Source organism: Glycine soja, chromosome 6 (genome assembly GCF_004193775.1).
Source record: "Glycine soja cultivar W05 chromosome 6, ASM419377v2, whole genome shotgun sequence".
NCBI classification, from domain to species: Eukaryota; Viridiplantae; Streptophyta; class Magnoliopsida; order Fabales; family Fabaceae; genus Glycine; species Glycine soja.
In genome coordinates, this window is record NC_041007.1 from 5,226,508 (window position 1) to 5,243,673 (window position 17,166).

The 17,166-nt window shown below is 34.6% G+C and overlaps 2 protein-coding genes and 1 non-coding gene across 4 annotated transcripts; 2 read left to right on the forward strand and 1 right to left on the reverse strand.

Moving 5' to 3' along the window:
* The first annotated feature begins 2,411 nt into the window (after positions 1-2,411).
* On the forward strand, positions 2,412-4,096 carry LOC114414973 (auxin-responsive protein IAA28-like). The gene is made up of 4 exons (XM_028379446.1): positions 2,412-2,821; positions 3,178-3,440; positions 3,544-3,634; positions 3,805-4,096. The coding sequence occupies exons 1-4, from the start codon at positions 2,553-2,555 to the stop codon at positions 3,863-3,865; spliced, it is 684 nt and encodes a 227-aa protein (XP_028235247.1). The 5' UTR covers positions 2,412-2,552; the 3' UTR covers positions 3,866-4,096.
* A 2,263-nt stretch (positions 4,097-6,359) lies between these two features.
* On the reverse strand, positions 6,360-6,432 carry TRNAR-CCG. The gene has a single exon. It is a non-coding gene; the product is annotated as a tRNA-Arg (tRNA).
* A 1,448-nt stretch (positions 6,433-7,880) lies between these two features.
* On the forward strand, positions 7,881-10,615 carry LOC114414974 (putative clathrin assembly protein At2g25430). 2 transcript variants are annotated; one of them, XM_028379448.1, is made up of 2 exons: positions 7,881-8,215; positions 8,297-10,615. In XM_028379448.1, the coding sequence occupies exon 2, from the start codon at positions 8,318-8,320 to the stop codon at positions 10,241-10,243; it is 1,926 nt and encodes a 641-aa protein (XP_028235249.1). In that variant the 5' UTR covers positions 7,881-8,215; positions 8,297-8,317; the 3' UTR covers positions 10,244-10,615. The 2 variants fall into 2 exon arrangements, with proteins under 2 accessions (XP_028235249.1, XP_028235248.1); XM_028379447.1 differs by having other exon boundaries at positions 7,884-8,215; positions 8,289-10,615.
* Positions 10,616-17,166: the final 6,551 nt, after the last annotated feature.

A 17,166-nucleotide genomic window follows, 5' to 3' on the forward strand; every position in this document is an offset into this window, starting at 1 on the left:
AACCATAGTGCGTTGATGCATATCGCTTCCTTGAAGTGGGCCATCCATTAAACTAGAGAACAGAACCTTGCCACGCTTTGCTTTGCATATCTTTCCACCATCAAGATTCGAGAGTGACATCGTATCCATCAATTTACATTTTTACTCAGATTAAGTAAAAATTATCTATCAAACTTTAATTTAGCCATTAAGAAGAGGATAAGTAGCCGAGAGTGAATCATATCACTTTTTCTTTTCTTGACATAAACTCTACTGATTATAAAAATTTATATTAAGGACTCAAAAATTACTCAAGTTTAACTTTTTTGGGTGAATCCACACTTCAGCATATGCTTGAAGATAAACTCAAAGCTTAAATGCATGTTTAGATATCAATTACGATCGATTTTAATTAGAATATGTGAGTATTTTAAATTTCTAATATTGTATTTAATTTCTCTTTATCAAAATAAAAATTAACTTAAAAAATCACGATGAATAACTAAAAAAAATTAAAAGCAACAAAAAATTGCTAGTACCGTGAAAAAATAAATGAGGTGCGATGGTCACCTCACCACTCAATCAAACACATGCTAATGCATGTAGTGTGATCCATTTAAGAGGTTGAATTGTCACGGTAAATATACTTTTATACACAGATTTGAAGATTGGAGCTCACAAGATGTGTATGAGTTAAAGTGTCTTTATGAATTAATTATGTTATCCTCCAAAGTAGTAAATTTGAGAATATATAGACAAGCATGGCACTTGTCAAGACTGATGCTAAAACCAAGTGTTGGATGTGGTGAGTTGTAGGGTGTGGGTGCAGTAATCAATGCCAGGAAAAGGGCAAGCAATGAATTGGACCTATCATATTTTTGGGGTCCTACTAGTTGAGTTTGCAACCTTCACCGCACGAGAACTAGATAGACCCTGGTTCCAGTGGTCGTGCGGGGTTCAGTGAATAGCATAATTTCCCATTTCCCCTGCATCATCACGTGGCCTTCACAAGGTCTACACCTCTGGACCAGCACTCCATTTTGCTCTATTGATAACCCAACACTACCATTTTGGAGCATATACCTAACCATACTCTATGTCGAGCACAACAACCTTTCACTATACATGGACTAGAATCAATAGTGTGGAATAGAAAACACACATTATTAATTTATTGTTTAATTTCTAAGAGGAACATGTTACAAGGTAGCTAGGGGGATTAATTAATTGAAAGTGTTACTATAATCAAATAATCAACTAAGGTGAAGCGAATATTTCCTAGCTAAGTGCATCAGTGGAAACATGGAAGTTGTGTGAGTTCTAAAATCATGATACGTTTGACGGGCATCGGCCGACACATTGGACATATTAGCAAACAATATCAACAGGTGCATGAACTCCTAGTTTCTTTTTTGGAAGCTAGCTAGCTCTTTCATAATCAACTAGGTTAAACTAATACTAGTCTTTTGCTTGCTATATGGTCAAGCGGGGTATTTATGATTAGCAGCTCAATATTTGACACAAGCTCAACATGATTGATCAGATTCAGAAGCAACTCTGGTGGCGACACAAAATTTGACACACGATGTTTGGCTATAAAGAGATTCCATTAAAAAAGGAAAAAGGGGAAAAAAAAAAGAAAAGTAGATGGCCAATCGTATCGTATCATAAACAAATACTAGTTGTTCCGCTTGATAAATAAACATTACATATATTATTATATCTCCATCTGCATCTGCTTATCTGTCCGTGTCTTATTTATCTTTAAATGGATCAACACATTGTTTTCAAGATTAGATTCTTCCCGCAGTTGATGAACCTAATCCGTAGTCTTTTCAGAATGATCATCTTCACCAAATTATGGTGTTAATGAATATGACAGTCCCCCAAAACATTAATACATTATACTAAGTATGTATATAATAAATAAAACCATGTAATGAAAAAATATAGAGAGTTAATAAAAGATGATTTAGTTGGTAAAAAACTCACTTGTATCTTAAAAGAACTTAAGTAGTTCAACTCTCACTGTTAATGTAAAAATCTTGTTGATGGATAATTAAGTCTTAAGACCTGTTCAATGTGATGAACTTTTGAGATCCAACTCACTTACTAAATTAGTAAAAAAAATCAAGAGAGAGAATAAATGTATAGGTGGGGACACATGGCAGGAAAATTGAGACAACTAAAAGAAAGCGGGTAAAGTGGCTACGGCACGTTGGTGCTCTCATTCCTCAACTGGCTTATAATGCTGCTTATCTTTTAGCCGACCCAACTTCCATGCTGTCTCTAACTATTCTTGTTCCACAAGACAATAGTCCTTTTCATTCCTATGCCTCTCACTCACACATGCACGCGCGCATATATATATATATATATATATATATATATATATATATATATATATATATATATATTACAAGTCCCAAAGGTCAAATAATCCCAATAACTTTGAGAAAGCTAGCTAGTGAGCTATATCTAACTTTGAAAATTGCCCAATATACATGTTCTACTTTGCCTACTGCAACATATCCTAGTTAGTTAGCTTCTTGGTTCTTAATTACACTACATACATGGAACTTGAGTCGGGTCTTGCTCTCCCCACTCACAATTCCGTTGAGGAATTCAAGCTTAACAAGTCGAAACAGATAGTGAGTTTAGAGTTATGGAGACCCAGTTGCGGTTCAGATAGCGAAAAGCGTGTCAAACACAATAAGCGCAGCTTCGAAGAGTCCTTTGGACAATTTTTGAAACCTTTTCCTTTACTAGTATGGAGTGGACAGCCAAATGAAGAAGAAGACCGTAATGAAAAGGTGCAAAGAAACATTCACACACCAAACAAGTAAGTTGTGTTGTGTCTCCACTTCTATGTCCTCCATATATGTTTGCTTACCCTTCTAAAACTAGCTAGTAAAGTAGTAATTAACATTTTGATCATATATATGTGCATTTTTTGTGTTATTCTTTTATCGTAATTAGAGTTTTATCTCGTTAATCTACATAATAAAGGTTTCTATAAAATATTAATTTAGATGACCGAAGTAAAACTTTAATTCTGATTGACTGATTCAATACCAGTATAGGAAGTAGAATTCTACACATAAGTTTTGTTCTTAGTAAAGGACAACTAAAAATTCTGTAATGAGAAGCTATTAAAAGAAGGTTATCTTATAACTTACTTTTATGGTGTTCATACAGGAACGGTGATGAAGAAAACCATTTGGTGGGGTGGCCACCAGTTAAATCATGGAGGAGGAAAGAGCTCCATCGGCAGCAGTATCCTGCGAGAGGCCAAATTAGGAACGATAGGATTCAAGCTAATGAGAATCAAAGTAGAAGACCAAACTCTTTATATGTAAAGGTTAACATGGAAGGGGTAGCCATAGGAAGGAAAATCAATTTGAGGCTTTTCAATTCTTATCAGACACTTACAAGCAGCTTGATCAGCATGTTTGCTAAATGTAAGTGAATGGTTCTAAATTTTCTTTTTCTTTTGAGTTTGTTGTGAGATGTATGCAGTGGATTTGATTTTTGAGTCGGTCTATACATTTTATGTTTGCGCAGACCAAAAATTTGAGGAAGTTGGAGAAAGTTACACACTCAACTTTCAAAACGAACAAGGGGATTGGCTGCAAGTAGGACATGTTCCATGGCAGTATGTGCATATTTTATATATAAATAGATTACATACTTTCATTGACTACTTTATGACACAGAAACTTAAGGACAATTAAATACTTGGAGAAAAAAAGAAGAGAAAGTTTAGGAATATAATTATTATAAAATGCTAAGGTATCTAAAGAAAAACATTTTCTTGATTTGCAGATCCTTCATTGGTACTGTGCGGCGTTTGGTGATACTGAGGAATGGAAGTGAAACTATTTGACACAGATTTTAATTTGTGCTCTAATGTTGTTTATGGTGTCGGTTCGGGAAAAAGAGTATTTGCTTGAATAGGTTGTAGAGAGCAAAAGCAAAGTATGAAAAGTCGAATTACAAGTGACTTGCTTCAGCTTTGATTCTTTTTAATAATTTTGTATTGTTTCAATCACAAGTAACCTGATCGAACTTTCAAATTTCAACATCTGCCAAATAATCAGCAAAATTTACCCATGATCGTGAAATTGAGAGCAATGGTTTAATATTAAAACTTGTACTTGTTAAGTAATCTGCAAGGCAATTTTATAGCTATAATTAAGCAGTTGGTGGGGACTTATAAGGATGTGGCTGTACATGAAGAAAGCATGAACTAATCAAAGTCTTACTTTGACTTTGTAATATTAGAATCTCTGGATTAATAATTTATACCAACCTTGTCAGAATTTCATTGGTCCCGACTCCTCTCTGACCAAGTTCAAAGCTTACCAAAGAACTAACCAGTCATGCTTTCACTCACAATTCAAAGGAGTTGACTGTGTATATTTGTTAACTAAATTAAATCCTTTGTGTCAAGGACAAATCCCACCCTAAACTAATTTTTCAGAAGCAAGGGTCAAATTCCTGGTCAATTAGTTAATAATACTCTAATATCATGTGAAATACCAACTTTCCTGAAAGCTCATGCTCTTGGGTAAAAGTTCTTGCTCTATATCGAATTTCATGTCTAAACCTTAACTTCCCCTAAAAAGAAGTACTACTATGAAATTTTACTTTGTTGCAGTTCTTGTTTCTGTCTGCTATTGGTTTCTCTTTATGTCCACGAAACTGAGTAATGATAGCCTTAAAATCACCTCAAATTTAGTTGCAATAAATTCTTCTCTGACTTGTCATCCAGAGCATATAACTACCGTTGATCTGTAGATATCTGACTTTTTATCCACCTTTTCAGTTCTCATCCATTAGTCTATGCCTCTATGGTTCCTTATGCTCGCTAGCCTCATTGAATACATTCATCTACTCTAAGACTCTGCTTGACTTCTTCACTCTCGCATTTTCATGAAAAGTAGAACTCAATGAAAATTTATTCAAGATAATTAATAATGTATCAGAATTCCCAAGTTCATTTAATTATAAATGTACAAACTTGACATTGGCGCTAACGGATCTTGAAAAACAGTTTTCCCTATATGTTCAAAACTACTATTGTAGCCTTCTTAACAGGATAAATGCAATATAACCGATGAGAATACGGGTCTCTTCTTGTGATAAATAATATAGGATCTGTTGTTAGGATGTGAATGAATGGGAGAAACAAGTGAATAAGTTTTTGCCAAGTTCTCAAACAAGGTGTGAATCACATTAAATGTCATAAAGATCAAATTCATTTACTTCATATTCTAGTGAGCCAAAACATCCTTAACCTCAAGTCAAGAACTAATTTCTTGAGGCAGCAAGATTTATTTAAAAAATGGATCTTTTTTAATAAATTTTTTTCAAACACATGCACTGAAGAATCAAACCCTTAATCATATATTTAAAAAACAAAATTATTTATTAATCATGTCTCCCTATATTAGTTTCATATTTAACACTAGCTAAGGAACCAATAAATTAAAGGTTATTATTAAAAATTATGGCGGGAGTGGTATCGGTAACATTATTAGCAAGCTGAACTATAATGTATCACCATTTCTGAAATCTGAAATAACTCCAGTAGTATATAATCCTCCACGATATCATGACCATATTATGATACTTTCAGCTTCCATTGTCTTGATTGAGGAGATTTGGATACCCATTCATTTATTTTTCAGGACCCACTTCATAGTATGGTTGAAGTTACAGCCGTTCACTGACCTAAGAAATTAGAGTCTTGCTCACTGGTATATAAATCTACAGCTGATCGACTATGGCATTACACTATTACGTGTTAGAGTAGTTGAATTGCTTTTGAAGTTGGAAGTGAGCTAAATGATTAATAATTGTTAGTTGAAGTTAATTGATAGGTGTTGACACATTGTTTGATTAAATTGTTTTCCTCATTTTTCAATCAATCAATATAATTTTTTTTCTTATTTTTCTGAAATTTTCTTCTCTCTTTGATTCTAAAATGTTTCTCGACAAACTGTGAAACTTTTTTTTTGTTCAAATAGGAATTTAATAGAGGAAACAAGAAAAACTAATATAAAATACTTAACACACTGATACTTTCATCTGATTACTACTTGATTATTGGTCAAGTGTTGAATAATGTTGTTTTAGTTGACTGCGACTTTGTTCCTTAACGGCCCTGTCTAAGTTCAAAAGTTTGGTGAAAAACAAGTACTATTCAAAATTCTTTTGATGATGTATTCAGTTGAAATTTCGATGTTAGTAAATTAAAAAACAATAAAAAATTTGTTCATTTAAATTCCCTATTTTAGTTTCATCAGTGAACATTTGGAAACTTGTCGAATTAAATTTTTGCGATTAATCAAAATGAAAACATCATCACATATTAACGATCACGGTGGGACTCGAACCCACAATCTCCCGCTCCGGAGGCGAGCGCCTTATCCATTAGGCCACGCGACCAATGTTTGCTATTGACTAGGATTTTTATTTATTTATATACTAAAAAATTAAAATGAAGCGTAAAACCTATTATAAATTGGAAAAACATCTACAAATACCAAGACTAATAGCATCACACATGAAAATTTCTTAATTGAAGAAAATATTTCATACGGTTTTTTTTTTTTTATATAGAAAATATATGATAATAAAAAATTCTTAAAAATAAAATTTGTATCTTCTCAAGAAGTTATTTCTTAACAATAAGAATATTTATTTGACACATAACAATATTATAATTAAATCATAACTATGTGAAAATAACATATATATTGAAATTTTTTAGAGTTTTTTTATCATTAAAACAAATTTATGTGGATTAAAAAAAATATTATGAGGGCCAAAAAAATAACTTAAAAACCTATCTAAAATTTTTCCATTAAAGTAGATTACCTTGAAATTTTGTTTAATACATAAAGGTCGAGTTTTAAATATTGCTGTAAAAGTTATTTTCGACTTAACACTTAACATCCAAGTGTTAAAGTAAATACATAAAGGCTTGTTAAAAATTAAATCTTCTTTAAAGACATACTATTATTTTTCGCATAAGGTCAAACTTTAAAAAAAAACTCAAACCTTTGAAATAAAAAATTTATTTCAAATATATAAATCTAAAGCCTTATATTAAACAAAAAATAATATGTTTGTTTACACAAAGTATTTTAATTTTTACTGATAATTATAAAAACTAATTTATTTTTGTACAGTTTTTTATTTCCAAAAAATTATTTGTATAAATAAGTAAATATGAAACAATAAAAAAAAAAAGTATTTTCAAACTAAAAAGTCTTTGAATCTGGTGAGGCTTGGAAGCTTCGGTTGATTGTTTCCACTTCATATCCGCAGCATACATGGATCTAGGACAGGAACGAAGTCATGGTTGAAAAAGAACCAACCAAATTTGAAGTCTACATATTTAAAATAACTTGTTGAATCAATTTTAACTCAGACGACGAAATAGATGGGTTTAAAGGGTCAAAATAGAATTCAAAGCTGCGCTGGATTAGTGATTCAACAGCTAATTAGTAATTCAGAGTCAGCTGTAGATGCACTTCTTCTCACCACCTGTTTTTCACTAGTTACAACTATTATACCAAATAAAAATATTCGTTCCTCTCGTTTTTGAGCTGGCAAGTCAGCAGTTTTAAAATATTTATATTTTACATCATTCATTTGATGAGAAATATTAAGAAATACTGATGAATTTTAAAAATAACAAGTCATTCAAACGCAATATTAGGTACATAAATCAAATCAATTTCTTTAGATTAAACTAGTGAAACATGTAAAACCATAGTTTAATTGGCTGAAGTACAAAATTTCTAATGAAAATGGAAATGGAAGTACAACATCCCATCGAAACGCCAATAAGGAGTAGAAAAATAAAGAGAAAAATAAGCAGAAAAGGCAAACACAGTTGCTTTCCATAAATCCAAAGCATTTCAATCTTAACCCTCCCACCGACGCGTATGGGGATTCAACTTCAACTTCAAAGTTCAAAAACCATCTGTCTCCACGTGTCGACATCAAGAAGGCTTAAGCGTCGTATTGCACTGGAATAAACCCGCGACACATCCAATCATAGCCTCCCTCTCTCTCTTTCTTATCGCCAGCCATTGCCATAGATCTGAAACAGAGATCACAGTGTTAGCGCTTTTATTCTCCATTGGACGTTCCCCCGAACACCCCGCACCTATAATCCAGCACCAATCCAACCCGTTTTCGCTCGGATCTAGGACCTCAGGTATTCCCCCACGAATTTTCAATTATTATCAATTCTTTTTCAAATTTAGTTTATTAATTCGGCTAGGGTTTAGTGTCTAAGTGAATAAGGTTGGGGTTTGCGATGGCTCCGACGACGATCCGGAAGGCGATTGGGGTGGTGAAGGACCAGACCAGCATAGGAATAGCCAAGGTCGCAAGCAACATGGCGCCGGAGATGGAGGTCGCGATTGTGAAGGCGACGAGCCACGATGACGACCCTGCCAGCGACAAGTACATAAGGGAGATCTTGAACCTCATGTCTCACTCTCGCGGCTACGTCCACGCGTGTGTCACCGCCGTGTCCAAGCGGTTGGGTAAGACGCGCGACTGGATTGTGGCCCTCAAGGCGCTGATGCTCGTGCACAGGCTCATGAACGATGGTCCGCCGCTCTTCCAGGAGGAGATCCTCTACGCCACCCGCAGGGGAACCAGGCTCCTCAACATGTCTGATTTCAGAGACGAGGCTCACTCTAGCTCCTGGGATCACTCCGCTTTTGTCAGGACCTATGCTTTGTATCTCGATCAGAGGCTTGAATTGATGCTGTTCGATAGAAAAGGCACAGTCTCCGCCGCCAATGGTGGCGGTGATGATAGGTTTGGCGGAAGAGACAATTTCCAGTCACCGCCGTATGAGTACGGCGGTGGTGAATTTAGAGGGGAAGGCGCTTATGGGAATGGGATGAGGAAGACAAGATCGTATGGGGACATGAGTGAATCGGTGGGGAGAGGGGAAGAAAAGAGGGTTGTGAGTGTGACTCCGTTGAGGGATATGACGCCGGAGAGGGTATTCGGGAAGATGGGTCATTTGCAGAGGCTGTTGGATCGGTTTTTGGCTTGTAGGCCTACTGGGTTGGCTAAGAATAGTAGGATGGTTTTGATTGCGTTGTATCCTGTTGTCAAGGAGAGTTTTCAGTTGTATGCTGATATATGTGAGGTTTTGGCTGTGTTGCTTGACAAGTTCTTTGATATGGAGTATGCTGATTGTGTGAAGGCTTTTGATGCTTACGCCAGTGCAGCAAAGCAGATTGATGAGCTGGTTGCTTTTTACAATTGGTGTAAGGATACTGGTGTGGCGAGGTCCTCAGAGTATCCTGAGGTTCAGAAGATTACCAGCAAGTTGCTTGAGACGTTGGAGGAATTTGTGAGGGATAGGGCCAAGAGGCCAAAGAGTCCCGAGAGAAAAGAGGAGGCTCCACCAGTGGAGAAGGTAGAGGAGGAGCCAGCACCAGATATGAATGAAATCAAGGCACTGCCTCCGCCGGAGAATTATACTCCGCCTCCTCCGCCTGAGCCGGAGCCCAAGCCACAGCCACAGGTTACGGAGGATTTGGTGAATCTGAGAGACGACGCAGTCACTGCAGATGATCAGGGAAATAAATTTGCTTTAGCACTCTTTGCTGGTGCACCTGCTAATAATGCAAATGGATCATGGGAAGCCTTCCCGTCAAATGGACAGCCAGAAGTGACTTCAGCCTGGCAAACCCCGGCAGCAGAGCCTGGGAAAGCTGATTGGGAATTGGCATTGGTAGAGACTGCTAGCAATTTGTCAAAGCAGAAGGCAGCTTTAGGTGGTGGGTTGGATCCTCTATTGTTGACTGGTATGTATGATCAAGGAATGGTGAGGCAGCATGTCAGCACTACCCAACTGAGTGGTGGGAGTGCAAGCAGTGTGGCATTGCCGGGACCAGGGAAGACTCCGGTTTTGGCTCTCCCCGCCCCAGATGGATCTGTGCAGCCGGTTAATCAGGATCCATTTGCTGCATCGCTGAGTGTTCCACCACCATCCTATGTGCAAATGGCTGATATGGAGAAGAAGCAGCACTTGCTTGTGCAGGAGCAGCAGGTGTGGCATCAGTATGCAAGGGATGGGATGCAAGGTCAATCTAGCTTGGCCAAACTGAATGGCGCTGGATACTATGCCGGAGGTCCTATGCCCATGATGCCTTATGGGATGCCCCCAGTTAATGGAATGGGACCTCCAACCGGGTATTATCACACTCCTTACTGATACCCCTTTTCACTTTTTTCTTTGTGTCATATCTATAGGTTGTTTCGTTTATTTTTTACTATGACATAGTGTTTTCCTTGGTTTCAAATGATGTCATCTTATTCTTGGGATCTGCACATTAGTACAACGGGGATGCTAAGGAGACTGGGTTGAAGAGACAAATTCTTGTTGGGTTTTGATGCTGGGAGATGTGAAACTCATCCGTGATGTCTCTCTGTATTTTGTAATAGTAGCATTTTCTTCTCGATTTTGTACTTCCAAGTGATTCTTGCACCTTAAAAACAAACTATTAACTACTGTAAATTTTATTAAATGCTGGTGCTGATGAACACGATTGGTTATACCAAATGATATTTCCTTCTTGTGGGAGCAGCCTTGACTGCCTATTCTTAAACTTTACTATAGGTACTCGGGAAGTGGTTCCCTTAGGGTGGAGTTAGATATATTAGTAAGTTGCTGGGTTTTTAATCTGGCCATTTTCCCTTTTCTTACCTTTGGTCACTTAATACTTAATTTAATTACATCATCACTAATATTATCTAATATAATGGACCATAATTAGATGTCAAGTAACATATCTTCTTACCTTTTCAGCATTAACAATATGGTTGTCAAAATGGGGAGTGAACACAGGTAAACCGTCTGTCATTGTAAGCTGTAGGTGATATATGTGTTTTGGATACAGTAATATAGTTTCTCTTCAAGCTTTTGGGTTTGGATTAGGAAACGTAAAGTTTTCCCGTGTTAGCTCGTGGCGTTGTCGCCTGTGGGGGCTTTTCTTTGCTATATATAGTTTGTCTGCTTATGCACTCATGCATAAAGTTGAGATTGATTGTTACTGTAATATGATCGTTCAATTATCTGCTCATATATTATTGAGTAATTTATTTTTAAATAATGTGAATTATGTGACAATTCATGATTCAGCAGTAGTATTAAGAATATATTATAATTTTTCCCTTATTTTAGAAAATTCACCATTTTGATTCAATCTTCAATTTTAAATGTTTATTTCTTTTATTTTTATATTTCAATTTATTAAATTATTTTTTATGGTACTTTAAGTGAATATATTAGGTCTAGAGTTAAATTGGACCAAAATAAAAAAAATGAAACATAGGCCAAATTGAGAATTGAACTAAAATTGCATACTAGTTAACTTAGGGGACCAAAATCTCAAAAATAAAATAAATTAAAAAAAGGCCGAAGTTGCAATTTAGTAAAAGTATCAGCTCGCCTGTTAGTCATTAGAGTCGATGTGGTGACAGTGTTAGATAGGTAAAAGTCTTATTAAGAGAAGCATTTTGGAAGAGCATATTTGACCCAAGGAAAGTACTTTATGATTTCCTAAGTTCTTTTTACAAATTTGTTGTTTAATAAGTTCATAAAAAAACAAGAAAAAAAACAAATTTTTAAATCTGTGATATAATATTATCTATAGTTATTGGCAATTTTTAAAAAATAACAGCGAAATCTAATGTAGAGTTAAAAGAGTAAGTTGAAAGGAATAGATGGTTTAGAAAATAAAATTTATAGACAGATAAAATGAGGGTACTTTGACATAAGGATACTTGTTTAAAAGGAAAAGAAGACGACGACATAAGGATAAGGGTACATTAACATGATTGAGAAAAACAAATATAGTTGCATGGGTAAAGTATTAACGACTTAACTCAAATGAATGATTGATCGTGTAAAATCTTGATGTGTTTATGGGAGTAATTTATTTAGTAAAAAAATTCGTATTAGATTCTTACCATGTGTAAAAAAAGTTTAAACTAACAGTAGTTGCGTGAGATTAGTTTCTAACCATGTAAATTAAGAGACACACGTGGAACCTAAGAAAAAAAATATTAAGTAATTGTCAAAGTTGCAATGTGGATATTATATAAGGATACTTTTATGTGGAAAAAAAAGACAAGGATAATTTGAAGTAAAAATAATTTTGTCAACAAATTAATACCTATTTTTTGTGTTTATTTTGTTTTTATCTATTGTATTTGCATTGAAACGTGGATCACTTAGTATTTTCAAGTACAAACAATCATGTAGTTAACTAGTTGCAAAAGTATGTGAAATGTATCATCGCAAAGTGATAAGAGTGGGAAGAGTGAAATGTGAGAATTTCATTTTCGAAAATTATGTAGCATCGCAATTAATATTTGAGAAATGGTTGAAAGCTTGGTTTTAGTTTTATAATTCAATTCAATTTTGTGGACTTGTCCGTCGTCTTGTTTGTTTTTTTATTGCTCCCATTTCCCAATTAGATTTCTTTGGTTCTGTACAAGACGGCCTGGGGATGAAGCCAAGAAAATAATTATATCTTTTTCCACGATACTCATAGGATTCTCATGCATTGAACTTTTCCGGTAAGTTACAGATATACCTCTTTATATATCTCTCTCTTAAATTATGATGATTTTAAGCACAATGGTGATGGTGATACCAGTTGCCAAACACTATTAAATTAAGATATTCATGCAATCATGCCCCACTAACGAAGAAACCAAAAGGAGTTTCTGCTTCGATTTGATAAGTTGGCATTTCGAATGGAAAGATCATACTTGTCATGCACAAACTGTGCAAAGCACTGGTTCGATGTTTCGCGAAAATTCAAAGCTTTTGGCATCATCACCCCACCATTTTCCTTCCTTTACACCCATGACCACATAAATTAAAAACAAGAGCTTGACCTCTCTCGATGCTTTCGTGCTCGTGCTTTTCTTTTCCATGGCTACCTTTTGGTTTCTTTTTTGAAGAAAGAATAATAACATTTTAATAGCTTTTATATTCATATCTTGAAGTCACTAAATGGTAAATAATAAATTATATTACAGACACAAAACTTTACTCCTTACTAACTACACTAATTTAGTTGGCATTACTTTTTCCTTTTATGTAATGGTGAGGCTACTTGCTATAACTTTAACAAGGCATCTTCAACATTGTTAATTATCCTTAATTATTTCTTATAACGCAAATAAGTGACAGAAATAGGGTCAGCCCCAACTTTTTATTCCACGTTAATTTCGTTAATATTATTTAAACTTAAAAAAATAACTTTAAAATAAGTGTTTTTTAACTAGTAAATCGGATTTATTTCTTAAAATAAGTAGAAAAATATTTTTTAAGACAAAAATAATTTAGACAAACACACTAAAAAATTAATTATTGTATTAAAATAAATATTTATTTCAACAAATAAATTTAAATAAACTGTCGTATCTGTCTGGCCAAATGAAAAAATTATTTCCTATCTATCTATTTTTTTTTTCGGAAGGATCGTATCTCACCAGACTTACTAAGAACCGTTAAATCAAATATTAATTTATTTAAGTAAGGTACTTGAATTATCTTTACCAGTTCAAGAGAGGAATAATGCTATACTTTGTACAGAAATGACTAAATATAATTCTATGTACTTTGACAAGAATTTGAAACTAATTACTCCTTGTAAAGGGAAACATCCTTTTAAAACATCCATCATGCTTCGCAGCCCGTGTCAAATGGAGGTGGTGGACCGCATTGAAAATTTCTTTTAAATTCTTCAATGGTACGCATTCTTTCATATGCATAATTATTTTTTAAAATTTTAAATCAAGAAAATGAGAGAAAACTACATAATTAAGGGTAATATTGCTAAGGAAGTATGTAATAGGATTATAGGAGTATAAAAAAATTGTACAATCAAGTTGCACGTGTCTTCGTCGCATAATTAAGGGTAATATTGCTAAGGAAATATGTAAAAGCACAACAGATAGTCTTCATAACAGAAACATATTTCTATAGATATTTTTGAAAAAAAGCTATAAAAGATGTAAGGGGTGAACTTAGCAAATCATGGAGTTGAAGTAGCAAAGGCCCTGAAAGAAATTAGAAAATAAAGAGTGGAGTCCAAATTCAAAGCCGGTGGACCTAAGACTTGCATGGTTTAACTAATCTAGTTATGGTGCCAGCTGATGATAGATAAGCACTGAAAAATCAACTGCAACTTTCTTTGTTAGGTCATCTGTCCCACCCTTATCTCTTCTACTTCTCGGAAACTGTTCTCTATTTTAATTTGGGTCCAGAGGAAAATAAAATGGTTCGTTGAATGCTTATGTCCTCCAAAATTTTCAAAATGGCCATATTCACCCGTCTTCCTCACTTGTCTATACCTTTTCTTCCTCACTTCTTCATGCCTGAAATATTGTCTTCTTCACTTGCTCATTTCATATAAGCATTTTTGTTGCCCAGATTCACGTGCACAGCTGAATTGTTTTTAGTTTTGTGTATACTTATTGTATTAGTTTAAGATGCTCCACTTATAACGGAATTGACTTATCTAGAAATGATTTTTAGAAAATCAAATTTTAGGATAGGTCTGGATCAATAAATCTGAATTGTATAATAACAATTCCAGATTAAATGATTTGGAAAAATAACATTATTTTTTAATAAGATAATCCAGATTTGTTCTTATATAAATCTGGATTTTTTATCCCAATTTTTTTTATTTCCTAATAAGTTTGGATTAATCAATCTGAAACTATGTAATAACAATATTGGAATAAATGATTCAAAAAAATAACATAATTCCAAATAAGACAATCCATATTTGTTCTTATATCAATCCAAATTTGTTGATCCATTTTTTTTATATTTCCTAATAAGCCAAGATCAATACATCCATAATTGTATAATAACAATTCCAAATTAAACGATCCAAAAAAATAACATAAATCTAGATCAGACAATCTAGATTTTTTCTTATACAAATCAAATAATATGGAATAATGTAAGTAAATTCAAAAATGTATTATGGATTGACCGATCCGTAATATTATTATAGTTTACGAATCAGTCAATCCAAAACACATTTTTGGATTGACTTACATTATTCTGGATCATTTGATCCGTAATTGAACAAGGCAATTCAGAAATGTAGTTCAAATTGCATGATTTGTAATGCATTCTAGAAATGTACATGGTGATGGTGAGGGACATATTTGTTTGTTTGCCTATTTTTTCAAATAATAGGAGCTGCATGAAGCAACGGGGGAAGCAGCTCCTTTCGTTGTTGAATCGCACTTCTCATGCTTGAAGCTCGTGGGGATGAGCTTTCACTTCTAGAGAACACCAAGAAGAATTTGGGCTTTGTGTAAATTCAAGTTTGGGCAAATGTTAAATGAACCTCCCTAAAATATTAAGTATATCCCACCTTTCATTCCCCCCTCCCCCTAAAAGTTACCCTTTCCCTTTTTCGGAATGTGTAAGCCACCCCCCCCCTCCCCCTTCTGCTTGTGTTCTCCCATGAACATCACACCCATAATTTTTCTCTTACTGTGTGTTTGCATGGAGCAATTTAACAGATGAATTCATTTTTTCAAGGAATTTAAAATGATTCATGATAAAACAGATTATTTGGATAGAGTATTTGAAAGGAGATTTAATTTTTGGTATTTTTATGAATCATTTTGATTGACTAAAACAGTGAGATTTCAAATTCTCTCAAAAAATATAGAATTTGAAATTCTTTTTTCGGAGATGATAACTCTAACTTAAGTTCTTGCCCACGACTTTTTTTCGCTCAACACTCACAACTACGGGTGATCAAAGTTTTTACGATCGATATCGACATAAGTTGTTTTTCACTGGTGTTGACCGAGGTTTTTTCGATCATAATTTTTTTTGTATGATGTCAACCAAAGTTATTTTAGCCGATATCGGCTAAGATTTTTTAAATGATGTTGGTTAGAGTTATTTTCTCACTGACGTCAGTCATGGGAAATTTTTGTTAACGTCGGCAAAGGATTTTTTTTGTCATTGTCATCCACGTTTTTTCAGTTGATGTTGACCAATGATTTTTTTTTTGTCGACGTTGACTAGATTTTTTCTACTAACATTGGTCATGACTAACTTTTGAGAAGACACTTATTAGGATTTTTCAACCGACGTTAGCTAAGTTTTTTCAGCCAACATCAGCCAAAGCTATTTTTTAGCCAATATCGGCTAAGGTTATTTTTTAGCCGATTTTAGCTAGGGTGTTTTGGCTGATATCAACTAGATTTTCTTAGCCGACATCAGTTAGGATTTTTTTGTTGACATCGACTAGGGTTTTCTGACTGACATCAGTCAGAGCTATTTCTTAACCACATTAGCTAGGTTTTTTAGTTGATGTTGGCTAGGATTTTTTCTACTAACACCAGCTAGGGATTTTTGACCAACATCGGGCATGACTATTTTTAGTCGACATCGACTAGGTTCTTACAGTCAACATCCACTAGAGTTTTTTCAGTCGACATCGGTTAAAGCTATTTTTTAGCCAACATCAGCCAAGGCTATTTTATAGCCGATGTTGGGTAGGGTTTTTTGTTCGACATTGGTCAAGGCTATTTTTTAGCCAACTTCGACTAGGGATTTTTTGACCAATGTTGATCAATGATGTTTTTCAGCCAACATCGGGTAGATTCTATTGGTCGGCATCGACCAAGCTATTTTTTAGTTGATATTGGGTATATTTTTTTGTCAATGCCTGCTAGGATTTTCTAGACCGACGTTGACTAAAAATAGCCTTGGTCAATATGTTAGTTGTCATTTACGACTAACTTTTGTGTTGAAAAGCTTTATGAAAATCATGTCTTTTCCTCAATTTATGGTTCTTTTTGTAGGTTCGTACATATTTTTAGGTTTAGTCTGATTTTTATGCAGTAGATATGCCCTTCAATGTGAATTAATGAGTTTTCAACTTCAGTTTCAGGTGAAAAGATGAAGAACTAGAAGGTTGTTGCAGTTAATGTCTTGCTAAGCGAGACATATACCCTTGGCGAGCAACATCCGCTAAGCAAGATATTATCCTGCTTAGCGAGTGAGGAGAATCTGGAAGAGAATCTACCACGCATGCACGCGCTCAGTGCACCATCAACTCGCCCAGTGAGTAGTTT